This window comes from Lepisosteus oculatus, chromosome 14 (genome assembly GCF_040954835.1).
Source record: "Lepisosteus oculatus isolate fLepOcu1 chromosome 14, fLepOcu1.hap2, whole genome shotgun sequence".
NCBI lineage: Eukaryota > Metazoa > Chordata > Actinopteri > Semionotiformes > Lepisosteidae > Lepisosteus > Lepisosteus oculatus.
In genome coordinates, this window is record NC_090709.1 from 28,126,919 (window position 1) to 28,153,818 (window position 26,900).

A 26,900-nucleotide genomic window follows, 5' to 3' on the forward strand; every position below is an offset into this window, starting at 1 on the left:
TCCCGTGATCACCACAGGGTTAGATCAGCTTGTCCTGAGCGTAAAAGACTAAGCCCACCCAAGAAAAGTGCGATTTCTTAAAAATAAGTTATTGGCGATAAAAAAATCTTGGGTTCCCCTGAAATTGTTCCTTTCTTGATCACGTACATTACGTTGTCATTATGCGACGCGTTACTTCTGGTGCGATAGCACAATCCCCGGTTGCCATCTTATAGTACAGATCGGCACTGGAATCAGTCTTCAAGAGAGCTGCAAACGCCTTACACTCACAGGCTGTGAGCCTGAGCCTTTTTTTGAGCACCGAAAACTCTGAAAACTACGAGGGAAGATTCTCCAAAGCACGGAGAAAGTTAACACAGTTGGGGGATGTAGCCAGATTTGGGGGGGGGGCAAATCAGCTGCCCCCGCCACCGTTTTAGGCGTTACCCCCAAACCCCCTATTGTCTTACATGTACCAACAAAAGCACAAGAAAATGTAGAAACGTTTCAACAATTGTGATGTGTCTTCATGTGGGTCCGGCAGTCCCAATTTCTCATACCAGTGATTAAGCCCCAGTAACAAAATAAATCCATGGACAATTTAGAAAAATTGGAAAAAGTCTGAATTAAGCACAAAATCATAAGCTTTGTGAAGTGCCGTAAAGCACTGTGTTGTTGCAAATCCCTCGTCTCTCCACAGGCGAGGGCAAGAGTTCCCACAAAAAGCATGTTGTGATGTAGCCCTTCCTGCTCACGAGATCACTGTGATGACGGATGTAATGCGATGGACGAGTGAACAAGCGCAGGTGGTGCAGCAGACATTTCACTGCAGAAAACACGACCTGCATGCAGAGTTAACAAGTAAGCTCCACGTATCAGCACAACAGCCTGGAGGTTGACAGCAATATTTCTGTTAGATCAAAAGACATGTATCCGCAAGCCTGCTTGTTTACAGTGTAATAAAGGCCGCTTCACCTCAGCCCAAGTCTTGTTGCCTCACTGAATCTATTTTGTGATGCAAATTGGAGGTTTTACAAGTTACTGTGTACATTTTACTTTTATTGTGGTTTGAAGTGCGCTCATCAATGGCGATTCTCTCTAACCCAAAACTATAAAAATAGCCGTGCAGCTCCCCTTTGTTTTAAGAGTGCATGTGCAGCCTATATCAGCATCTTGCAAATATGCAGCAGATCACTGCAGATCCCATAAACAGAAACTGTCACCAGGACCTTGTGTTATATTGCAAATAGGGAGTTTTTATTTAAAAAGCTCTTGAACTGTATGACAAAATATAGTGACAAATTACGCGGCCCACATGTCTCTCCTTGCACAGAACGCATGTCCATTCCAGGAGATATCCCTGGTTTTTCGACCCTGAATCGGATAAAGGGGTCGGAAAATGGAAGGATGGAATGAGATTAAAACGTGTGTGTGTTGCTGTAAGGTTGAACCGGCTGCTGTTGACAGTTGGGTGGAGTGGGGGGGGGGGGTATATATTCCCTGCCATATTCCCTCTGCTTGCCTGGACACTCCACTCTTTTTTCTCTACCCCTCGGAAGACATATTTTCCCTTTCCAGGGCCTTTTCAATAGCGGATCCTAAATTTCAGCCCTGCTAAAGATTTTTTCTGCCGACTCCTTTTTCCAGGCATTTTCAAAAGCTGGCCTATATGAAGTGAAATGTATTAAAAAATCAACATTAAGAGTTTAGCCCCCCCCATAGCCAGTTAAATCTGCCAGCTTGAGTTTGTGATTTGCTAAAATGGTCTACCCCTCAGCCAGGAATCCAGAAGTAAATTGGATCGACCTCTTTTGCCCTTGAGGGAACTTGTCTTGCACATCAAAAGCTCATGAACACATAACATTTTCGACAATAATAATGCGGTACAAGAACACTGCAATAACATAATACAAAACATTCAATTGCACTGCTCAATCAGAACTCCAGTACCATTAATAATAATAATAATTGCTTACACTTATATAGTGCTTTTCTGGACACTCCATAACTCTTCACAGTAATGGGGAATCCCACTTCACCACCAATGTGCAGCCCCCACCTGGATGATGTAACAGCAGCCATAGTGCGCCAGAATGCTCCCCACACACCAGCTCTCAGTGGGGAGGAGAGCAGAGTGATGAAGCCAGTTCATTGATGGGGATTATTAGGAGGGCATGATTGGTAAGGGCCAATGGGAAATTTGGCCAGGACACCGGGGTTACACCCCTACTCTTTTCGAGAAACACCCTAGGATTTTTAAAGACCACAGAGAGTCAGGACCTCGGTTTTACATCTCATCCAAAGCACCTGTTTACAGTCCAGTGTCCCCATCACTATACTGGGGCATTAGGGCCCACACAGACCGCAGTTTGAGCGCCCCCCGCTGGCCCCACTAACATCTCTCCCAGCAGCAGCCTCAGCTTTCCCAGGAGTCTCCCCTCCGGGTACTGACCAGGCTCACACCTGCTGAGCTCCAGTGGGGGCTGCCAGTGGTGAGCTGCAAAGTGATATGGCTGCTGGCATTAGATTTGAATCAAACAATTAGCTTGTAAAGAGTCTAAAAACAACAGTAGTAATAAGAGGCCTGCCTCTTTTTATTTTAGTGTTCAACAATAGAGTGCTTTTAGTTAGAAAGAAAGTTAATGCTCTTTTAGTCTTGATACAGGGGATCTGGAACAGTGCCTCCTCCCAGAGTGTAGGAGAGCACATTCTAAAAGAAGGCACGGATAGAGAAGATATATTTTTGTTAAGTACTCTTTGTGATAAACATGTCTTACTTGCCAACCGTGAAGATTGTGGTTGCTATGGTGACATTGAGGGGCTTGTAGATCCTGTCGATGATCAAGGGGTCAAAGGTCCCATCTCAGACGATGGGAGCCAGCCAGGGGGTGACGGTCAGCACGTCTCTCCTCCTGGGACACAAGAGAGGCGATCAGAACTCTGGAGACCCCAATTCCGGCTGGCGCCTTATTTTTACTTATGATTGCAGGGATTGAAACCCTGGGGGTGACAGTGTTATGACACAGACCAGCCAGCAGAGGGCAGCAGCTCAGACGCGTTGTCTTTATTTCCAGGCAAAGCCAACAGAAAGTGTAAATACATTTCCTTCACATATCAAATTTATTACATTTAAGGCCTGTCGAAAACATCTAGTAAAAAAAGAAACGCTTCAGTTTGACCATGTTAACAGCAAGGCAGTCAGACCCAACATGAGAAATATGAGGATTTGAATACTCACGGGGGCTCCAGGACCTTAGTCTGTTTGAAAGCTAACCTGAAAGAAGGAAGACGGGGGTTTTCATTTGACATTTGTAGGGAGCAGATCATCGCTTGGCAACTATGGGATTAATTCTGATACTGAATTATCAAAGGATCATTAAGTATTATGCCAGCAGCCATATCACTCTGTAGCTCACCACTGGCAGCCCCACTGGAGCTCAGCAGGTGTGAGCCTGGTCAGTACCTGGATGGGAGACCTCCTGGGAAAAACTAAGGTTGCTGCTGGAAGAGGTGTTAGTGGGGCCAGCAGGGGGCGCTCACCCTGCGGTCCATGTGGGTCCTAATGCCCCAGTATAGCGACGAGGACACTATACTGTAAACAGGTGGCATCCTTCCGAAGAAACATAAAACCAAGGTCCTGACTCTCTGTGCTCATTAAAAATCCCAGGGCATTTCTCAAGAAGAGTAGGGGTGTAATCTCGGTGTCCTGGCCAAATTTCCCATTGGCCCTTACCAATCATGGCCTCCTAATAATCCCCATCTCTGAACTGGCTTCATCACTCTGAAAGCTGCTGTGTGCTGGAGCAGACTGGAGCATCATCCAGGGGGCTGCACACTGGTGACGGTAGTGGGATCCCCATGACCTGTGAAGAGCTCTGAGTGGAGTGTCCAGAAAAGAGTTTTGTTGCCTTGTTCTGAATCGCAGAACACGGCACTGCGCAGACCTGATGATTCAGTCTGCTTTGGAATGTAAATGGGAGATTTTCCAAGTTACTGTGTACATTTTGCTTTCACTGTGGTTGTCAATGCTGATTCTCTCTAAGCCAGAAACTAGCATTGTAGTCCCCCTTTAAACCAAAGACAGCTTTATCATGTATTAACAAACCTCCTAATAAAGGGGAACTCAACAGATACCAGCGATAACTCTTACGCCTTTGGTTAGGTAGTAACATGTAGTGTGCGCAATGTGTCTGAGATGAAATGGGCAAAAACTGTGTTGCATTGTTCAAGTTCAAGTTTATTGTCATTATACTCATATACAGGTATCTGGTATAACAAAATGCTATTTAGATAGCTCTCGGACATAAGTAGTACAAGAAAAAAAAACAACCACAACAATACAATTGTATAACAAAAGAAAGACAGAGACAACAGGCAGTGTGCAACAAACAACAACAGGCAATGTGCAAAAACAGCAACAGACAATGTGCAAAAACAACAACAGGCAATGTGCAAAAAAAACAACAACAGGCAATGTGCAAAACAACAAAAGCGTAACAGGTTATGTACAAAAATATGCATCAACAGAATGAAATAAAGGGATAGAAATGATGGGGAGTGAGCTTTTGACATGTATGGTAGAGGTAGATTTTCAATGTGTGTTTGGGTTTTTGGTAAGAAAGAAGGCACTGTGAGGTTCAGATCATAGGTGAGAGGTGAGGTGAGAGTGAGAGAGGCTGGGAGTTTAATAGTTTGATAGTACGGGGGTAAAAACTATCTTTGAGTCTGGTAGTCCGGGCCCGAATGCTCCAGTACCGTTTTCCAGATGATAGCAGATCATAAAGTCTGTAGCTGGTGTGTGTGGGGTCTTTGATGATGCTTAGAGCTTTCCTCAAGCACCATCTGTCATAAATGTCCTGGATAGATGGGAGGGCAACCCCAGTGTGTTACGAGTTCGGTAATAGGGACCGAACTAGTGAGTGAACCCACTTGCAGGAGCGAACAAAGCCAAGTCGTAAACCGAAAGTAAACCGTAATCGTAGGAACGAGCCGAGAGTCCAGGGGGAGCAAGATATCCGAAAGGGAACATGTACCGAAGCCGAAGTGTGATCCGAAGTCGTAGTCCGTAGAGCAATCCGAGAATCCAGAGGTAGCCAGCTATCCAAGACAGAGCGAAAGTACCAATCCAAGCCGAGATCCGAAAAGCCGAAGTCCAAAAGGGAAAACCGTAAGCCGAAATCCAAGACAAACACAGAGTAGAAGAAGCGCAACCAGGAAGCTCGATAGGGAAAACCAATACTGAGCAACGAGGTAGGGAAGGACAGGTGTTTAAGTAGGATGAGACGGGGGTGTGGTGGTGAATGGGAAAACTGATAGGTGAACTGATGGATAGGGGCTACACCTACTTCTGCCTCCTCCGTTGCCGAGAGGCAGGGATCGTAACACAGTGATGGACTGGGCAGTTTTCACCACCCACTGTAGAGCTTTGCGGTCAGCAGCACCGCAGTTGCCATACCACACTGTGATGCAGGCTGTCAGTGTGCTTTCTGTAGTGCATCTGTAAAAGTTAGTGAGGATCTGGGGACATATCTTAGCCTTCTTCAACCGTATTACGAAGTACAGGCGCTGTTGTGCTTTCTTGATCAGACAGGTGGTGTTGAGAGACCATGTGAGGTCCACGGTGATATGGACGCCAAGGAATTTAAAGTTACTGATCCTTTCCACTTCAGTCCCATTGATGTGGATAGGGGCATGTCTGGTTTGCAGTTTCCTGAAATCAACGATCAGCTCCTTGGTTTTGCTGACGTTGAGGGTGAGGTTGTTGTCATCACACCACGTTGTAAGGAGATTGACCTCCTCCCTGTAGGCCCTCTCATCATTGTCTGTGATCAGACCTACAACTGTGGTGTCATCGGCAATCTTGATGATGAAGTTGGTGTTGTTTGGCCTTACAGTCGTGGGTGTAGAGGGAGTAGAGCAATGGACTAAGCACACACCCCTGGGGGACCCCAGTGTTCAGAGTTAGTGTGCCGGAGGTGTGGTTTCCAAGCCTGCCAGCCTGAGGTCTGCCTGTCAGGAAGTCCAGAATCCAGTTGCAGAGGGTGGTGTCAAGACCCAGTGCACTGAGTTTCTTGACTAGTTTCTCTGGAATGATAGTGTTAAAAGCTGAGCTGAAGTCGATGAATAGTAGTTTTGCGTATGTGTTTTTTTTATCAGCAGAGTGTATGGCAATGGACATTGCATCATCTGTGGATCTGGTGGGCTGGTAGGCAAATTGGAATAGGTCCACTGTGTCTGGAATTGTGTCCTCAATGTGCCCCATGACCAGCCTCTTAAAGCACTTCATGATAACAGGGGTTAGTGCCACTGGACAGTAGATGATGTTGGTTGTCTTGAAGCAAGTGGCGACTACAGCTTGGGGCAGGGACATGTTGAAAATGTTTGTGAATACACCTGCCAGTTGATTGGTGCCGGCTCTGAGGACGTGACTGGGTATGCTGTCAGGTCCTGCAGCCTTGCGTGTGTTCACTTTTAGCAGAGATCTCCTCACCTCACAGCGAGAGCACCTGGTCAGCTGCGGAGGTTGCAGCTCTGTTGACTGGTTCTGTGTTGCTCGCTTTAAACTGAGCATGAAAGGTGTTGAGCTTGTTAGGCAGGGAGGCATCATGCGCAGGTGCACAGATGTTCTTCCTTTTGTAGTTTGCGAGGGCCTGTATATCTTGCCACATGCACCGTGGGTCATTAGTGGTGAAGTGTCCCTCTAATTCCCATTTGAGTGTGTTTTTGCAATACTCTTCTTTAGATTGATCCTGGCTGACTGTCACTTTAAACACATCACAGTCAGTGCATTAAAAACAGTCCTGCAGGACTGATTCAGATCCTTCATGCCAGACTCACCATCCTGACGGCTGGTTTCAGTCGCCTGTGCAGCTGTCTGTATGCCGGGAGGAGAAACAGAGTGAAGTGGTCTGAGTTTCCACAGTGGGGGAGGGGTACGCCCTTGTAAGCATTCTGAATCGTATTGTAAACATGGTCCAGGGTGTTTTCTCCTCTCGTTAGGAAGGAGACATGGTATTTCGGGAGACCGGAGTTGAGATTTGTATGATTAAAGTCACCCACGAAGATAAAGGCTGTGTCTGTCAGGGAAGCCGGTTCTGACTCCCGTGAAAATGCGTTGTTTTAAGACCCTATACGAGATGGTATAATCCGGTAGTGACTTGAGGAGGACATCAGGGAAGACACAGCAGGATCGGGTCGGGTAGAAACACTGGGGGTAATGACAGCAGTGAACTGCTGCATGGGGGGAGCGCAGACGAACGAGTCCAAAGGAAGTCCAATAGGGAAAATCAGGGCGCAGTCCAAGGTCCAAGTGCCAGGAGATCCATCCAAGATGAACTCTGGAACAGGGAACTAGGAACACCGATAATTAAAAGTTTGATGGGATAAAGCACTCCGAGCCACGGACTCAGTAGGTCAGGGGGCCGTGGTGAAGCCTTTGCCCTTGGGCCACTTCTGTGCCTGGTGGTAGGGTCTTCCAAAGCTGAGCCTAGAACTATGGAGATGCCAGGCTCAATAGGGAAAAGGGGAAGGACATAGCTGGGGCAAATAAAGCTGGGAACACAACAAAAAATGGTAGGAGCACCCTCTAGAGGAGGGATGATGATCGTGACAACGTCGGGATTTGCAGATTCCTATTTGTTTATTGCAGTACAGTACCTCTACATCGGGGGATGTAGACGGCGGTGATGATAATAATTGTAAATTCCCTCACCTGGGCACAACTGGGGTATAAAAGGAGACCCCCTCCTTAATGACTGTTTTCACACTGCCTGTCTGACTGTCCTCTTATCTTCAATCATAAGTACCAGGGTGTATCTTACTGGGCTGTGGGGGTGGGACTGTAGTGGAGGTCTGCTCAGGGATTAGTCTGTTCTGTTCTGCCTGTGTCCTTTTCTCACCAATCAGATTGCTGTCAGCTCACACTGAATCACTGCATCCCAAGTTTGTGGTGCTCTGGTTCCAGCTGCTCCTTCTGTCACAATAATAAGTAAACTGTAGTAATTGTCCTTCGATCCCCCAGAAAAGGAGTTAATGTGAATCACAGGGCTGGAAACCTGTTGTTTTGTAGCATCTCTGGATACACAGTGAGCTTCCTGCACAGTCCAGACCTCATTCACTGAGTCCCTTGTTAATTTACACCCTGACCTGAATCCAAATAAAATCGTTCAGTGTTTCAGTCTTTTCTAGACAGCGCATCCCTGGGATGACCCATGCTTGTCATCACCAACCCTGTCTGATCTGATTAACATGACAGCCTCATGTCTGTCTGGAGCTCCTAAAACACACAGTTTTTGCCATCAGCTGTCAGAGAGATCTGTCAAGATGAAGGAGAGACAGACTCAGGAGTTTGAGACAGAAACACAAGATGGTAAAAAACAGCTTCAGAGGGAAACAGGGAAGAGATCTCTCTCCACACTGAGGCAGCCAGACCAACTACAAGAGGCAGATGTTGAGATCTCATCACAGGCTGTTAGGAATGAGGAGAAGGAGTGGAGCTCAAGAGAGAAGCAGGAGTGAATCAGGGTGAAACAGGGGCTGTGACTGTCAAGAAGCGCTAATTGTCAGAACACTCTGAGTGGTGCTGATTATGCGGTGGCCAGTCAGAATCGGTTTACTGGTTGCTTCCTTGTATATAAGGTTGATTAACCCTGTATTCGGGGCTCAGCATTGTCAGATCTCCAGTGTCAGCTTGTACAGCCGGACCTGCTCCAGCACTTAAGCTTTCGGTTTCTTGGTTCTGGATCTTCGGCATAGACTCCTGGGTTTTCCTGGTTCAGACATCTTCATGAATCCTATTCCATGTTCCTGGGTTGCGAAGTTCTTGGTTTTCTGGGTCCTGGTTTTCCCAGTGTGAATGGCCTTGTATCCGGTTCCTGGTGACAGGTGCCTTCGTATGGAGAAGCTTGGAATTTGGGACTCTGTATTTGGATTACATCGTAATCGCAGAAGTCTGGTTTGGAGGGACCCAGTGTTTTGTCTTATGCCTGTATTTCAACTTGTAAATCCTGATATCCTGTTCGCCTGATATCCATGACCTTAGACTGTGTTATAGACAATTTTATATTGTAATTTCCCATGGGTTTGTTATAAAAACTTTGTATTCAAATGTATGTTCAGACTGTTGTTTTGGTTCTTGCCCTTTAAAGGCTTCCGCTGTGCTGCGCAGGGTCTGTTTAAGTTCTTTAGTGGTTTCTAATAATTTGGAAACCGTAACAGTGACACTGCCAGCACAGCTCAATCAGAGCCACCCTGTCTCACCGGTGTGCTGGATTAATACAACGCTGACTTTCACACACAGCACCAAATCCTGATTCCCAGTCCTGGGTCCCACTGTTCCAGGGCTCCAGACAGGAGGTCTGACTGCTTCATCAGTGCTCTAGCAGTTGCGTTGTATTTCTGTGCTGAAATCCTTGTCAAAGCCAAAGAGAATCACAGAGACAGGGGTGTGATACTCTCTAGATAGAGGTGTCAGGAATAAGAGTGTTTACAGGCACACAAAGCAGCTGTAAGAGAGACTCAGTGGAGTTTTATTCACAACATGAGAGAAAATAACCAACACACAAAAACCTTTTCACACAAACAAAATCAATATTTTCTCTGTTTCTCACTCTCATTTTCTGACAGAGGATATTTTCTCTGTCCCCAGACAGAAGGAAAAGACAAAGCCAGAAAGATTCAAATGGGTTTTAACCCTTTACACAGCAAACCAGGATTGTCTGCAGGAATCAGCAATGACCTGTTAATGAATCAACGAATTAACCAAGTTAATGAATCAGAAATTAATTATTCATGATCCTTCATTAACAATAAAGAGGGATGTTTAAATATTGCAGTTTTGAAGCCAGGAAGTGCTATTTTGTCAGTCACAGGCTGTTGGACTCTGCTGTATCACACATTTAAAATCTCCATGAAGATGTGGATTTCTGGTGTAACAGTGCAGGTTCTGGGGAGGAGCCACAGCAAACACCGGTAAAAGTCAATGCCCTGCTTGAGGGGGCTGAGGCAGCAGTGTAAATGGGAAAAAAAAGAAAGAAAAAAGTGCACTGCTTGGAGCCTGGACTGTCCCTATTCTGCAGTGCCATGACTGGAGAAAAAGGAGAGCGAGGCCTAAAAACTCAACCTGTCCTGGTCAGGATACACTGTCACTGTAATGAACTTGAACTTTATTGCCATATGTAACCGGTACATGTACTGGTACAATGGAATTCTTACTGACAGGAAGTCTCTCGATTGTTAAAAAAAGTGTAAAACACAAAGTGCAGGCAGTGTATCAAGACAATATACAAACAAACAGCAGACAATGTACAAGTAAACAAGTAAACAGTTCGAATGCAAACAATGCAGATGTAAACAATGACTGTAGATTTGTAATAAATAAGAAATTATAATGAGGTAGATGGTGTAGGTGTGGTCCAAGGGGCATGGCCAAATGTGTTCGCCAATCGCATTGCTTGTGGGCAGAAGCTATTGAAGAATCTAGTGGTAAGTGTCTGTATGCTCTTGTATGTCTTGCCTGAGGGCAGTGGGGTGAAGAGCTCATGCCCGGGGTGGTGACTGTCCTCTGTGATGGCCAGAATTCTACTACGGCAGCGGTCCTTGTCTCCCCTTGAGGGAGTCTGTTAGTTGAAGCCTTGAATTCGTCTTCTCTCAGCTGCAACTAACCCAGGCAACTAACCTGGTCCCTCTGGGGAAGTGTTCAGTGTGTGACTAAAGAGCTCCCACAGCTGTGGCTCATCCAAAATTAACTGCCCCAGCTGTGGTTGTCAAGGTAACCCATCACCCTTAGACAAGGGCTCTGCCTTCACACAGAACGTGCCACCGCTTAATGCCAAACTGGGGAGAACACTGGGGTGTAGTTGAGAATGACCTGTGAGAAGACAGAAACCAGCCAGCAGGCAGCTGGCTGATCCTGTAGTCATCCTCTGCAGGGCACTGAGACTCTCAGCCCATCTGCAAGTACAATCTGACCACAGGGAGAGCCAGGCAGGGACAGAAGCACTTTCTCTTCATGGATCTAAATGCGATCAACATAGTGGAGTGCTGGGTGCTGGTTTCAAAACCACATCCCTTTTTAAGCCACATCCTGTACAAAGGACACACCCCCTGCATCTCCAGGAAGAGAGCTCAGACAAAAAGTTCAATTTCACCTCTGCTGAAACAGCTCTCTAGTTCCTTGTGGTATTTGTGCTGAATGACAAAATGGCAACAGCAGGTGATTTCCTGGATCAAGACCAGTTCAGCTGCTCTGTGTGTCTGGATTTGCTGAAGGATCCAGTGGCTCTTCCCTGTGGGCACAGCTACTGTATGGGCTGTATTAAGGCACACTGGGATCTGGATGATCACACTGGCGTCTACAGATGCCCCCAGTGCAGAGAGACCTTCACTCCAAGACCTGTTCTGCGAAGGAACACCATGCTGGCTGAACTGATGGAGAAACTGAAGCAGACAGGGCTCAGCGCTCCTCCTCCTGCTCACAGTCCTGCTGGCCCTGGAGATGTACTGTGTGCTGTCTGCAGTGGGAGTCAAGCGAGAGCTGTGAAATCCTGCCTGATGTGTCTGGCCTCTTACTGCCAGACTCACCTCCAACCTCACCATGAAGTTGCCCGTTTGAAGAGACACACGCTGGTTAATGCTACTGGACATCTGGATGAACTTGTATGCCTGAATCACGACAAACCCCTGGAGTTCTATTGTCGTACTGATCAAAAATGTGTCTGTTATTTGTGCACAATGGATGAACACAGAGGTCATGATAGTGTCTCTCCTGCAGCAGGAAGGACTGAGAAACAGGTGAGGACTTTTTTTTTACTGAGGGCTTTCAGGTACAGGGGAAACAGGGGTGTTAGGAGTGTGTGATGATAAGGTATGTGTGAGTTGATCTTTACACACCATGTGTTCTGGAGATTAAAAAAAAACAGGTTTTCACTGTAATAGTTCATAGAGGAACAAGGAAGTATTTCTCAGTTTCAGAGTCCATAGAATACTAGCAGTACAGCAGTGACTGACTGCTTTGTAGACACGCCTCACCTGCTCATTTTTCTTTTGGAATGAATGGAATGCAACACACCTGGTTCAGCTCTGTACTCCTGTGAACTCCTGTTCATTCACTGGACTGAACAGCAGTGACTGACAGCTCTGTACTCACCCCCTAACTCCCGTTCATTTACTGAACTGTCCAGTTAACACAGCAGTTACAGAGCTCTGTTCTCACCTTTCACTCCTACTGTATAAATGCACTAGAAATTAAGTGACACAAATGGATGAAGACACATCATCACACGATGTAGAATCAACATTCTTATTCATTTACATGTTGTTTTTATCATTAATTATCTACATTAGTAACAGAGATGACTAGAAGGTTAATATATACTGTATTTCCAGATACTGTTTAACAATTAGGGAATGTCTGTACAACTCTCAACTATGTTATATCGTTTTGTTTTGTCCAAAGTTATCTAGGTGTTTCTTAGCTCAATCCATGTCCACAGAGATCTGAAATTCTTACACAGACAGACTCATCACAATAACCTCTGACTGGAACAACTAGGGCAGCTCTTCATGAATTCCTTATGGTCTAAAGTCACAGATTAGTAGATCAGTGCTCTGCCAGTTATTCAGATTATTGTGTCACTGAAGAGATTAATGGACGGCAAATTTCATCCTCATCTCTTTGGAACCTGGACAGTGAGTGATCTGGGGTTAGTATCCACAGGTTGGTGTGAGGACAAACTGTTCTGTCCTGCTAGGATTCCTGTTGCCTTCATATGCCAAAAACTGGGCTCTGATTGCCACATCCTAAATAGCAGAACAGACAGAGGAAGATGAACCACCTGGAATGTCTCAGCTGCTGTTCCGATGGGCAAAGGCTGTTAGGAATTAGGAATGAGAGCGTGAAACAATGGGTTTGGGAATGTAATGGGGTTAGCGAGGGTGAGGGCAAGTGCAGGATGTGACAGTATCGGTGCCCTGACCTGACAGGAATGACTTTCTGGGTGTCTGTGTGGCGAAGAAGCCCCTATGATGCAGCAACACTGGGACAGTGCCTCCTGAACATCTGCTCCATCCAGGAGTCCTGAACCTGGGGGTCAGTTCCACCACCTCTGCAGCATCAGTTCAGAGCTGCAGACTCAGTTTCCAGTCTTATTTTCACATCCTGCCCAGTCAGTAAGACCTGTGAGGAGGACATTGTGTTGTAAACTTATCTATAAATGTTGGTATGGGTGATAAATAAATTGATTAATTTATTGTAACTGACATGGTGGATTGAGATTTATTGAGCTTTAGGGCTCAATCGAATTGTAACCCTACAGTCCAGAAACCACTGCTCCAGTCTGGGCTGTGTCATATTGTAACCCTACAGTCCAGAGATCACTGGTCCATTCTGGATGGTGTAAGTTTGTAATCCTACAGTATAGAGACTGCTGGTCCAGTAAAGGCTGTGTTGTATTATGAGCTTATAGTGCAAAGATCACTGGTTCATTGTTCATTAACATCACACATAAAAAACATAATATTAATATATTATTAACTGATTTGTGTGTAACCAGGACTGTTTTAATGTAACTGAATTGGGCCATTCATTCTCTAATTAATCTGGTCTGTGGGTGAAATGGAGCAGATTTTTAATGTCTAGCAAACTGCAGAGAACTGTGTTAACCTTTACATGTTAAAAGAACACAAAGGTACTCACGTTCAGCATATTCACAATGCTTATTTAAAAAAATGGGAGTAAAATATGTCCAAATGCCACAATTATTTCAATTCAGTTATTATTTGGAAAGTAACAAAACAAATACCTCATTCACAAATTCACATCCAGAACTCAATGGCAACATTGCACATTTCAACCTTCTCCTTGAGTCTTTCAATAATTGCATTATGGGTCCGTTAATCCTGCTTTGACCTAAAGTCAAAATTAATTCTACATTTACAGTGTTATGTCATTTGTGTCACCATCCTATTGCTTTCACTCTGCACACAAATTCAGCAGTAATTGTTGGAATCCATGCTGATATGATATGCTCCCAAAATTGGCAAACAACTGAAAAGGAAATGTTAGCAAGCATCTGTCCAGAAAGTAGTGACTGACAGTAGTAAGAATGTAAATAGAGTACATACAGTGTGAATTAATGAATGAAGTCAAGAAGCCTCTATTACAGAGCATGTTGTATCTTGCTTTATAAGGATCTTCCTTGACTGAAATTTGGGGCATTGCGAAACCTGCAAATATACATCAGAGCATTTTTAACAATTAAATATATTTCATGAAGACAATTTCAATTAAACATGAGACAAAATCAATTTCAATAAATTATAAAACCTGCCAATTTTTCAAAATCCCAAGACATTCCAGGCCAGTAGTATTTGTCAATATTCTGATTATACAGTTATGCTTTTGAGAATACGATGCAAATCGCCTATAATCGTTTCTATCAAACCAGCTAAATTCTAACTTGTAGTTTCCGGTAACGATTTTATTGTTCTCTTCGGTGTGGAGCCAGCAGTCAAACATTTATTTCTTCACCTTCTCGAATACTGTGCTAACATCCCCGTATGTGTAAAAATCAGACCAAAATGCACATTTTGATTTAAAAAAATGGAAATCTAATTAATACACCTTGAAGACGATAATTTCCGCTAGCAAAAAAAAAATCTGTCTCTGCGGCGCAATAGGTTCGCCCGCGCTCGTCGGTTAACTGAAAGGTTGTGGTTTGAGCCCACCCAGGGATGTGAATTTTTTTTAATATAGTGTAATAATTCCATATGATAATTGCTTACATTCACCTATGCCAATACTCATCGTTACCCCTGATGTGGAGTCCATTTATGATTCTCCTAGAAACAAATAAAAAGTCCAGAACCAGGAAAGTAATCCAGGAAGTCAACAATTGAACAGAAACCAATAACAAAGTCAAGAAAAATGCCAGTCTAAAACCAGGTAAGGAATGCAGGGAGAAAAACAAAACACCAAGATACAACAAACATGTAGATCGGGTACAGACATCTGCTTAGTCTGTGGGTCTGCTGTGCAGCTGGAGTAGCAAAGGGAGATTGCAGTGCCCTCTGGTGGCGACATGATGGAACCATAACGTTTAAGGGCATAATGAACGTCATCTTTGAAAGAATAAACGTCCAACATGTAGAAGTATCAGGAATATTCAAGGAAAAGGGGAAACATAAAAGTAGAAATAATCTGAACATTTTGGCAAATAGAAAGAATTGTTAGTGTTTTTATTAGTTTTTATTAGTTCACGGTATTTGGTAAGGGGCTTGATGTTGAGATAATAGCTGTGATGTTTGGGAAGGCAAGAACATATTGACCTGAATAATATTGACTCCTCGGTTATCAGTGAGGAGGAGAGCAGAGTAATGAAGCCAATTCATAGAGGGGGATTATTAGGAGGCCATGATTGGTAAGGGCCAATGGGAAATTTTGCCAGGACTCCATGTCATGATTATTAGTTCCCCCTCCTCAAGGGTGCTCCAGCCCTATCATTTAAGACTTGATTCTCTGCACCTGCTCCCTATTCCCAGCCCACCTTAAAAGCCAGGCGCTGACGCTCTTCCGGGCTCTGCATCTGATTTCCATATCGTGCTAGTCCGGGACCTGGAAGCGCCTGGTCCCGTTAAGGTTTTAACCTCTGTTCCCGTTCCCGTTCCCGTTCCCGTTCCCCATCCGCCGGTTCCGACCCGGCCTTTGTGGTTTTTAACTTGTTCTGATGGATCTTCTGGTTTTGGACTTACCCTTGTGTTTTGGATACTCCCTAAGGACTACTCTCTCGGATTGTTCGCCTCGGCCACACCTCCCCCGTGCACCAGCGCACTGTGGACACGCCCCCCTGTCTTCTGCCCCGTATTCCTGCATGACGTTTCCCTAGTGTTTCCCCACTCCGTCGGATTGTGTCATCCGCATAGGGTCCGGAAAGAACTGTTCGTTACACTCCAGGGTTATACCCTTACTCTTTTCGAGAAATGTCCTGGGATTTTTAATGACCACAGAGAGTCAGGACCTCGGTTTAACGTCTCACTGTCACTATACTTGGGCATTAGGACTCACATGGACTGCAGGGTGAGCACCCCCTGTTGGCCCCACTAACACCTCTTCCAGCAGCAACCTTTTCCCAGGTACTGACCAGGCTCACAACTGCTTCAGTGGGTTGCCAGTGTGAGTAGCAGCATTGTTTATATTACAGGCGCCAAAAAGAAAAAGCATGAGGTGGAAGATGAGTGTGTGGGGCAGTGTGGATTGTCTCTGTCCTATCCAGATTAGGAATGAATGTGAGGAATAAAATATAATATTTTACTCTGTGATGGTTGTGGTCTTGGTGGAACAAGCACTTTCCTGTACTAGATATCTTACTCACAAAACCTGATGTATCTTTCTGTTTCTTTCTGGTAATGTTGCTCCAGTAATGGAACTTTTAGACTAGATATATGATGTAGGATGTCAGAGGTGATATGTTAGCAGTCAAGAAGAACCTGTTGTGGTAATAGCTCTGTACAGACTGGTAATTGGCTGACAGACCTGGGACATGATAATATACAGGAATTCAGGCAGAGAGTCTTTGTCTATTTTAACAGAGCAGTGGTTTGCTATTGTGAAGACTGAGTCTGTCCAGAGACTATTATATCCATTGAGACAGTAAAGCTCTTCGGTATCAGATGACTGTTCGACTAACAACGCTATAAAAACAATGCAGTGTCGACCATGAAGATGTCTCTGCTGAAATGTTGTTTCTCTTTCTCTCCCGTTCATTTGCGGGATCAACATGCTGTAAACGAGTCACATGTTCACGGTGCTCCGGGATTTCTGTACGTCGGCTTGTTCAATGTGCTTTCCCCCGGTTGCCATGACGACAGGAGTCCAGCAGCCACGGAGCCCGTGAATCGTGTTTGCAGTGACACCGCGCTCTCGCGTTTGATAAAGTTATTTTAGACACTTCCCACCCTTTTCTGAATACAACAAATACGCAAACAAATACACAATTAAAATTAGGAACTGACAGGACAAACCGTGATAAGTAAAACATACTGATCACAGAACACGTACAGTAACTAAAAGGCTAAAACCGACGCAAGACCGTGTTTACCCTACTCGGGTAAATTACATTCACTGACTAAAACACAGCGAGTTCGGGGTTCCCAGTCCTGGTCCCTGGGTCGCCTGGCTCTAGGTTAGCTGTGTCCCAGGCTGATGGTTCAAGCTGTCTGTTTCACAGGCGACAGGTGCGTCTGTGTGAACCTGCGCCCAGGTGTGTCGCCTGCTGTCACTCAGAGCTGTCTGTCCCGCGCGCACAGGTCAGAAATAACCCCACCAAGGCGTTTTAGTGCTTTATCAACAAACTGTAATAACTTTTATTGTATACAGTATCATTCCTGGGGCCTCTCATGATATCAGTTTGTATATAATTTCCCTATGTCGTTTTTTTTTACCAGTAAAAACAGTATCTGCGATACACACAAGCAAATACACGGGCTTTCTGAGCACCGCCCGCGTGTAAAACGAGTCTGACAGGTTACTGAAATCGAAAGTACTTGAGTGTTACGAAACACCAGCGTCCTCACCTGCACAATCACCTTCGCTTTGGTGTTTTAAGGGCTCTTTTTCTTTTTTAAGAGCTCGAATCAAACAGAGCAGGGGCATGATGATGCTGTTCGCGGCTCTGGTGGTTTTGGGTCTTCCAGGCTGGGTCGCTGGAGGTGAGTCCTGCTGGTGCTTTTCCAGATGCACGAGTAGTAAACTCGTGATAAAGGCTCGCTGTTTTTTTATGTTTATGTATGGCTAAAGCTATACTTTAATCATTATTTTATTGTCGTCACTTAGTTTGCGTCTGTACATTTCGGTTACAGCCTTGGGGGTCATTAATTATGATAATTATGATACGCTTTCCGTAAACAACAACAAAAACATAATTTCCTCTTCACGTCACAATTCCATAGATTTAACGTACAAACAGGCCTGTTGTCATGAATGAGTGATTTCTAGCAATTTGTGTCTTGCCAGACTCACCTAGCTGGGTAATTTCATAAAGGTCCAAGGAAAGTGTGCTCGTATTTGGAGCAAAAGTGTCTACAGCGCTGAAAATTGACAGACCTGAAAAGCTGGGAGAGGCAGTGACAAAAAGGCTTTATTTATATACATGAACTGATTTTATGTTAAATCAGCTGATTTGGAATGAAAAAAAAATGCAAACAAACCATCTCTCCAGGACCACTGTTAATATAATATAATATTATATTATATAATACATTATATTATGTATTATATTATACATAATATAATGTATTATATTACATATAATACTGAATACACACCTGAAGAAGGCTCCACGGCCAAAATGTTGTGTTCTCTTTCTTCTTTTTTTTCAGCATGGAATAAACCTATTACTTGTTCGTTTGCAATATAATATAATGTTGAGTGTGTCTGTATTAACCTCTCTTAATGCAGTGTAATGTCCAGTCAGTGTGTCTGTATGAACCCCTCTCTCTCAGTGCAGTGTTCATGTACTGGAGTGTCCAGTCAGTGTGTGTGTATTAACCCCTCTCTCTCTCAGTGCAGTGTTCATGTACTGGAGTGTCCAGTCAGTGTGTCTGTATGAACCCCTCTCTCTCTCAGTGCAGTGTTCATGTACTGGAGTGTCCAGTCAGTGTGTCTGTATTAACCCCTCTCTCTCTCAGTGCAGTGTTCATGTACTGGAGTGTCCAGTCAGTGTGTCTGTATTAACCCCTCTCTCTCAGTGCAGTGTTAATGTACTGGAGTGTCCAGTCAGTGTGTCTGTATTAACCCCTCTCTCTCGGTGCAGTGTTACTGTACTGAAGTGTACATACTGTGCATTAAGTATTAACATACTATTTCTTTTTTTTCCAGAGAGACATATTTTGGTAGACTCATATATGGTTGAACTTGGTTCGGAACAGAATGGGAAATTCCAGGGCTTAGTCTCTCTGGATGGGGAGCCCTTGATGGAGTACAGCAGTGGTATGAAGCGTGTCATGTTCAAGCAGGACTGGCTGAAGCAGGTCGCAGTAGATTCTGCAAACCAATGCATTCTGGAGGAGCTTTTCTTCTTTGAAATGATGAAAGAGCTAAAAAACGTAACTGGTGGTGAGAGGAAAAACCTAATATTTTGTCACAAATATGTGATATTTTGTCCTCACATGTATAGAACTCTTTGTTGACACATTATGTTGATTGCCTGTGAATTGTGTATGTTATTTCTCAGGTGGTCTCTCAGGTGTTGAATAGAGATAACAGTGAAGCTCATTCTTGTCCATCTCTCAGGGGTTCATATCCTACAGAGGTTTGTGGGCTGCTCAAAGGATGAGAAAGGAAGGGTGGAATCATTCGACTGGATCGGGTACGATGGGGAGGACATGCTCGAGTTCGACAGCTTCAACACCCAGTGGGTGAATCTCTCTCCAATCCACCAGTCTCTCAAGATGCACATGGACCGCAACACAGACTACAATAGAGAGAACAGAGATTATCTGAAATACATTTGTCCCGAGCTCATGGACAGCTACCTGAAGTTTAGGGGACATCACTCAGGTGAGTGTGTGGAAGGAAATTGTGCCAAAATATGGGCCAGGACTTAGGTGTGCATAAATGTGCCAGTAGCCATATCACCCTGTAACTCACAACTAACAACCCCCTGAAGCTCAGCAGGCATGAGCCTGGCCAGTACCTGGATAGGAGACCTCCTGGTAAAGTTCAGGTTGCTGCTGGAAGAGGTGTTAGGGGGGACAGTAGGAGATGCTGACTCTTTGGTCTGGGTGGTCCCTAGTGCCCCAATATAGTGATGATTGTGAAAAGGCACTGTCCTTCAGATGACATGTAAAACCAAGGTCCTGACACTCTTTTGTCATACAAAATCCCAGGGCATCTCTTGAAAAGAGTAGGGGTGTTACCCTGGTTTCCTGGTCAAAAAATGTCCCATTGGCCTTTATCCATCATGGCCTCCTAAAACTCCACATTTATGAACTGGCTTCATCACTCTGTTCTCCTCCCCACTGACAGCTGGTGTGAGGGGAGTGTTCTGGCACACTATGGCTGCCTTTGCATTGTCCAGATGGGGGCTACACTTTGGTGGTGGTGTGGAGGGGAGTCCCCATTACTTGTAAAGTGCTATGAGTGGAGTATCCAGAAAAGTGCGACGTAAGCGTAATTATAGAGGGAGTGTGCTTTGGGTCTAGAGTTTTAAGGAGCCTCTACCCTCTTGACCCTGTCTGTTTAAAATGTAGTTTCCTCTATGCAGGAAGAGAAATATAAGTCCCAAGATACCTTGGGGGGAAACAGCCTGCTCATTTTTTTTCTGAGCTGTGAGGAATTATCCGTCTTCTCTCTGGCTCCAAAGGTGGTGGCTTACAAGTCGGGGCCTTTTGTTTGAAGAGAACCTGAGAGACAGTCTAGCTTTTGGTGATGGTTTATTTTAGACTCTAGAGAGAACAAAGTGAGTAATACTGAAGAAGTTGCTCATATTATTCCTCCTAAAAATAGGGAGCTGTGTTTTTATTTTTGGTTGGTTTTACATATGGTTTTGTAAAGCTCTCAAGGCTGAATAATAATAATAATAATTGCTTACACTTATATAGCGCTTTTCTGGACACTCCACTCAAAGCGCTTTACAGGTAATGGGGACTCCCCTCCACCACCACCAATGTGCAGCATCCACCTGGATGATGCGACGGCAGCCATAGTGCGCCAGAACGCTCACCACACATCAGCTATCAGTGGGGAGGAGAGCAGAGTAATGAAGCCAATTCATAGAGGGGGATTATTAGGAGGCCATGATTAGTAAGGGCCAATTGGAAATTTGGCCAGGACACCGGGGCTGAAGGCTGAAGTACTTTACTGACCCTTCTCTGGTAATACAATGTTAAGATCCTTGTTGGTTGTGACCCAGCGAACTCTGAAATTATTCCAGAATAAACAGATAAGAAGCATGTTTGTGTTCAGTCAGTGTGTCTGTATTAAAACCTCTCTTTAAGTGTAGTTTTAATGTACTGGAGTGTCCAGTCAAAGTCTGTATTAACCCCCTTCTCTCTCTCAGTGCAGTGTTAATGTACTGGAGTGTCCAGTCAGTGTGTCTGTATTAACCCCTCTGTCTCTCAGTGCAGTGTTCATGTACTGGAGTGTCCAGTCAGTGTGTCTGTATGAACCCCTCTCTCTCAGTGCAGTGTTCATGTACTGGAGTGTCCAGTCAGTGTGTCTGTATGAACCCCTCTCTCTCTCAGTGCAGTGTTCATGTACTGGAGTGTCCAGTCAGTGTGTGTGTATGAACCCCTCTCTCCCTCAGTGCAGTGTTAATGTACTAGAGTGTCCAGGCAGTGGGTCTCATTAATCCATGTCTTTCAGTCTCTCCTCAGGTGTTTGTCTCTGCCAAGCAAACGGGATTCTTTCAGACTCTTTATCTCTCCTGTCTGGTCACTGGTTTCTACCCTGGAGACATAGTGGTCAGTCTGTCCAGGAATGGAGAGAACGAGACAGAGGAGGTACAGTCTAGTGGGATCAGACCCAACGGTGACGCCACCTTCCAGCTGAGGAAGAGTGTGGAGATCAGAGCCAGTGAGAGAGAGGAGTACAGATGTACTGTTATTCACCGTGGCTCCAACTACAATGTTACATTGACATGGGGTACGTCACTGGAACTCTTCAGATTATATTGTACTAATTCTACACTGAAGCTCTCCAGTTTCCTGTGCTATAGACATTGACACACTGTATAACTCTGTGCTGTGTGTGTTGTCAGGTGGATCCGAGTCCCAAGATCCCAGAGTTGCCATCAGTGTAGCTGCAACTGCAGTTTGCTTGGTACTTCTGGCAACAGGAGCTGTTTGCATTCTTCTCTGGAAGAGGAAGATGGGTAAGAGTTCATTGCCAGTTTACACATAGCAAGTACTGCACTGTCTCTTCACATTACAGTATCTGTCACTCATACTGTCAGTGCTGTCTCTCTGTATTCTGGATGTGTAGTTCAGTATTATAGAATGGTCTAGGGTCACACATGAGAAGTGCCTCTCTGTATGACAGTGATATTGGACTGTATTAATATAGTACACAAATATGAATTTAGAGATTCAAAGTTAAAAAACTCCTGGTGACTTTGTTGTCTGCAGACTAAATAACATGACTTACTGCTTCATTCCCAGGGAGAGAGATGCTGAGTAAAAAAGTCTCAGTCCCCTCAGTGGACAGTGGAGACTCAGGTGAGACTCTGCTGAAAGGGGGAGGGTGATGGAAAGGGTCTGTGGGAGCGGTGATGGCCAGTGTGTGTCTGTATTTGTTGGTGGTCAGGAGCAGGTGGCTGTGGGAGCAACGATGTTCAGTGTGTGTCGGTTGTTGGTGGTGGTCAGTAGTCGGTGGCTGTGGGAGCAGTGATGGTCAGTGTGTCTGTTGTTGTTGTTGTTGGTCAGTAGTCAGTGTCTGTGGGATTGGTGATGGGCAGTGTGTCTGTCGTTGTTGTTGGTCAGTAGTCAGTGTCTGTGGGAGTTGTGATGGCCAGTGTGTCTGTTGTTGTTGTTGGTCAGTAGTCAGTGTCTGTGGGAGCAGTGATGGCCAGTGTGTCTGTTGTTGTTGTTGGTCAGTAGTCTGTGTCTGTGGGAGCAGTGATGGTCAGTGTGTCTGTTATTGTTCAGTAGTCAGTGTGTGTGGGATCTGTGATGGCCGGTGTGTCTGTTGTTGTTGGTCAGTATTCGATGGCTGTGGGAGTGGTGATGGACAGTGTGTCTGTTGTTGGTGGTCAGTAGTCGATGGCTGTGGGAGCAGTGATGGTCATTGTGTCTGTTGTTGTTGTTGGTCAGTAGTCAGTGTTTGTGGGAGCAGTGATGGTCAGTGTGTCTGTTATTGTTATTGGTCAGTAGTCAGTGTCTGTGGGAGTGGTGATAGCCAGTGTGTCTGTTGTTGTTGGTCAGTAGTCAGTGGCTGTGCTGTGGGAGTGGTGATGGTCAGTGTGTCTGTTGTTGTTGTTGGTCAGCAATCGGTGCCTGTGGGAGCAGTGATGGTCAGTGTGTCTGTTGTTGTTGTTGGTCAGTAGTCTGTGTCTGTGGGAGCAGTGATGGTCAATGTGTCTGTTGTTGTTGGTCAGTAGTCGATGGCTGTGGGAACAGTAATGGTCAGTGTGTCTGTTGTTGGTGGTCAGTAGTCAATGGCTGTGGGAGCAGTGATGGTCATTGTGTCTGTTGTTGTTGTTGGTCAGTAGTCAGTGTCTGTGGAGGCAGTGATGGCCAGTGTGTCTGTTGTTGTTGGTCAGTAGTTGTGGCTGTGGGAGCAGTGATGGCCAGTGTATCTGTTGTTGTTGTTCAGTAGTCAGTGTGTGTGGGATCTGTGATGGCCAGTGTGTCTGTTCTTGTTGTTGGTCAGTAGTCAGTGTCTGTGGGATCGGTGATGGCCAGTGTGTCTGTTCTTGTTGTTGGTCAGTAGTCAGTGTGTGTGGGATCGGTGATGGCCAGTGTGTCTGGTGTTGTTGTTGGTCAGTAGTCAGTGTCTGTTGTTGTTGTTGTTATTGTTCAGCAGTCAGTGTGTGTGGGATCGGTGATGGCCGGTGTGTCTGTTGTTGTTGTTCAGTAGTCAGTGTCTGTGGGATTGGTGATGGTCAGTGTGTCTGTTGTTGTTGTTGGTCAGTAGTCAGTGTCTGTGGGAGCAGTGATGACCAGTGTGTCTGTTGTTGTTGGTCAGTAGTTGTGGCTGTGGGAGCAGTGATGGCCAGTGTGTCTGTTGTTGTTGTTGGTCAGTAGTTGTGGCTGTGGGAGCAGTGATGGCCAGTGTGTCTGTTGTTGTTGTTGGTCAGTAGTCAGTGTCTGTGGGAGCAGTGATGGCCAGTGTGTCTGTTGTTGTTGGTCAGTAGTTGTGGCTGTGGGAGCAGTGATGGCCAGTGTATCTGTTGTTGTTGTTCAGTAGTCAGTGTGTGTGGGATCGGTGATGGCCAGTGTGTCTGTTCTTATTGTTGGTCAGTAGTCAGTGTCTGTGGGAGTGGTGATGGTCAGTGTGTCTGGTGTTGTTGTTCAGTAGTCAGTGTGTGTGGGATCGGTGATGGCCAGTGTGTCTGGTGTTGTTGTTGGTCAGTAGTCAGTGGCTGTGGGAGTGGTGATGGCCGGTGTGTCTGTTGTTGTTGGTCAGTAGTCAGTGTCTGTGGGAGTGGTGATGGTCAGTGTGTCTGTTGTTGTTGTTGGTCAGTAGTCAGTGTCTGTGGGAGCAGTGATGGCCAGTGTGTCTGTTGTTGTTGTTCGGTAGTCAGAGTGTGTAAGAAGTGATGGCCAGTGTGTGTCTGTTATTGTTCAGTAGTCAGTGTGTGTGGGATCGGTGATGGCCGGTGTGTCTGTTGTTGTTGTTCAGTAGTCAGTGTCTGTGGGATTGGTGATGGGCAGCGTGTCTGTTGTTGTTGTTCAGTAGTCAGTGTCTGTGGGATTGGTGATGGCCAGTGTGTCTGTTGTTGTTGTTGGTCAGTAGTCAGTGTCTGTGGGAGTGGTGATGGTCAGTGTGTCTGTTGTTGTTGTTGGTCAGTAGTCAGTGTCTGTGGGAGCAGTGATGGCCAGTGTGTCTGTTGTTGTTGTTGGTCAGTAGTCAGTGTCTGTGGGAGTGGTGATGGTCAGTGTGTCTGGTGTTGTTGTTCAGTAGTCAGTGTGTGTGGGATTGGTGATGGCCAGTGTGTCTGGTGTTGTTGTTGGTCAGTAGTCAGTGTCTGTGGGAGCAGTGATGGCCAGTGTGTCTGTTGTTGTTGTTGGTCAGTAGTTGTGGCTGTGGGAGTGGTGATGGCCAGTGTGTCTGTTGTTGTTGTTGGTCAGTAGTCAGTGTCTGTGGGAGTGGTGATGGTCAGTGTGTCTGGTGTTGTTGTTCAGTAGTCAGTGTGTGTGGGATCGGTGATGACCAGTGTGTCTGGTGTTGTTGTTGGTCAGTAGTCAGTGTCTGTGGGAGTGGTGATGGTCAGTGTGTCTGTTGTTGTTATTGGTCAGTAGTCAGTGTCTGTGGGAGTGGTGATGGTCAGTGTGTCTGTTGTTGTTGGTCAGTAGTCATTGGCTGTGGGAGCAGTGATGGTCAGTGTGTCTGTTGTTGTTGTTGGTCAGTAGTCAGTGTCTGTGGGAGTGGTGATGGCCGGTGTGTCTGGTGTTGTTGTTGGTCAGTAGTCAGTGTCTGTGGGAGCAGTGATGGTCAATGTGTCTATTGTTGTTGGTCAGTAGTCGGTGGCTGTGGGAGCAGTGATGGTCAGTGTGTCTGTTGTTGGTGGTCAGTAGTCAGTGTCTGTGGGATTGGTGATGGGCAGTGTGTCTGTTGTTGTTGGTCAGTAGTCAGTGTCTGTGGGAGTGGTGATGGCCAGTGTGTCTGGTGTTGTTGTTCAGTAGTCGGTGGCTGTGGGAGTGGTGATGGTCATTGTGTCTGTTGTTGTTGGTCAGAAGTCTGTGGCTATGGGAGTGGTGATGGCTGGTGTGTCTGTTGTTGTTGTTGGTCAGGAGTCGGTGGGTGTGGGATCAGTGACGACTGGTGTGTCTGTTGTTATTGTTGTTGGCAGTGGTCAGGAGTCGGTGGCTGTGGGATTGGTGATGGCCAGTGTGTCTGTTGTTGGTCTTTCAGGTGTTTCTTCACACATCAGTTCGGAGGGGAGTACCAGTTCCAGTGTGACAGATAGAGGAGCTTGCGATCAGGCTGAAGAATTTGACCCCATGCTGCAACCTAAAAGCCAGAAGCTAAACAGTGATGTTGAGACAAAGCAAATAATGCCGGAATATAATTTGTGACCCCCTAGTTCACACAATATAATGTCACAAGTGTTTTATACACACTGACCTACACAGTTTCACCAGTGTCTTGACTGCAGCATCAAGAAGCAGTGAAACACAATGCTTAAACACACACTCACCTCCTCCAGCAATGTGTGCCAGAGCAGAGAAGCAGGTTTAAAGTCAACCGTGCCGAGACATTTTCACCAGTAATCTTTCATGCCCTCCTTCACTTATTCTGCTTGTTCTTTAATGTTTGTTTTTTTAGGCCTGTGATTGTATCTAGGTTTCTGGGTTGTATTGTATCTGGGTGACTGTCTCAATGAGATATGAAACTGGCATAGTTGCTTCAGGCTAATTATCCTGATATATCTGAGACACTGTGCTGTTCAGGGCTCTTCCTCTTGGAGGCACTGTTGTGACAGGAAGCGGTCAATAATCTGGGAACGGAGACAAGACAGGACTAGGGGAACAACCTCCCCGTCTTCCCTGCACCCCAAGAGGAGGACATGAGGAGATCAGAGAATCAGAGGATTTACAAACCAGCCAACAGCTGATGATACTGGAATCCAGCTACAGTGAGACTTGAGTACTGGGACTTGGTCATTGTTGCACTACTGAAATTTGAATTTAAAATCAAAATATTAAATTTTCTCTTTTCTTTCTGGGTATTATTTGGAATACGTACCGTATTTGTCCATGTTTGAAGATAATTTGCGATAAGTTGACAATGGTATAGTGAGTGTAACATTGGAAAAACATGTTTGCACCTGAATATGGTTTTCATTTTATATTAATTAAATCACATTAAATGCACCAAATGCACATTAAATGCACTAAGAAGAGAATCTGAGAACTAAATGCATGTTTCTCAGCTATCAAAAGCCTTTCTAGTCTGTCTGTTTGAGAATTTTGCAGGAATATGTTTTGAAACTTTTATTGTAATACTTTTTCTAACCAAGGTCTTCAATAAAATAAATCAGACTTTAATATTTGAGGCTTGCAAGCAATGCTACATGTTAATGACTGAGTAATGGTTTACTAGATGCTTCTCTACTTGCACTATGAACCTCAGGGGTGAAGACTTGATTTAAAGTGTTTGCTGTCGAAAGGGAACAGTTTAAAGTGAAGAGTGAACAGGGTGCACAGTGTTTTGTTTGATATGGAAGGTTGGTGATGGGAGAGAGGTGGAGGTGGGGCTGGACAGG

At 45.3% G+C, this 26,900-nt stretch overlaps 2 protein-coding genes across 3 annotated transcripts; both read left to right on the plus strand.

The window, feature by feature from the left end:
- The first annotated feature begins 11,102 nt into the window (after positions 1 to 11,102).
- On the plus strand, positions 11,103 to 13,232 carry LOC138243025 (E3 ubiquitin-protein ligase TRIM47-like). The gene is made up of 2 exons (XM_069198525.1): positions 11,103 to 11,769; positions 12,961 to 13,232. The coding sequence occupies exons 1-2, from the start codon at positions 11,179 to 11,181 to the stop codon at positions 12,964 to 12,966; spliced, it is 597 nt and encodes a 198-aa protein (XP_069054626.1). The 5' UTR covers positions 11,103 to 11,178; the 3' UTR covers positions 12,967 to 13,232.
- Positions 13,233 to 17,417: 4,185 nt separating this feature from the next.
- On the plus strand, positions 17,418 to 26,363 carry LOC138243021 (major histocompatibility complex class I-related gene protein-like). Of its 2 annotated transcripts, none has more exons than XM_069198517.1 (7): positions 17,418 to 17,682; positions 18,851 to 18,961; positions 19,265 to 19,531; positions 21,338 to 21,616; positions 21,732 to 21,845; positions 22,132 to 22,188; positions 25,547 to 26,363. In XM_069198517.1, exons 1-7 carry the CDS (start codon positions 17,625 to 17,627, stop codon positions 25,708 to 25,710), a joined length of 1,050 nt encoding a protein of 349 aa, XP_069054618.1. In that variant the 5' UTR covers positions 17,418 to 17,624; the 3' UTR covers positions 25,711 to 26,363. The 2 variants fall into 2 exon arrangements, with proteins under 2 accessions (XP_069054618.1, XP_069054617.1); XM_069198516.1 differs by having other exon boundaries at positions 17,419 to 17,682; positions 18,851 to 19,087.
- The last annotated feature ends 537 nt before the right edge of the window (positions 26,364 to 26,900 follow it).

Excerpts from the sequence above, each read along its gene's own strand:
- LOC138243025 (XM_069198525.1), top strand. The coding sequence starts at position 11,179 with ATGGCAACAGCAGGTGATTTCCTGGATCAAGACCAGTTCAGCTGCTCT.
- LOC138243021 (XM_069198516.1), top strand. The coding sequence starts at position 17,625 with ATGATGATGCTGTTCGCGGCTCTGGTGGTTTTGGGTCTTCCAGGCTGG. Across the intron at positions 19,088-19,264 it reads GCTAAAAAACGTAACTGGTG|GGGTTCATATCCTACAGAGG; the intron begins GTGAGAGGAAAA and ends TCCATCTCTCAG. Across the intron at positions 19,532-21,337 it reads GTTTAGGGGACATCACTCAG|TCTCTCCTCAGGTGTTTGTC; the intron begins GTGAGTGTGTGG and ends CATGTCTTTCAG.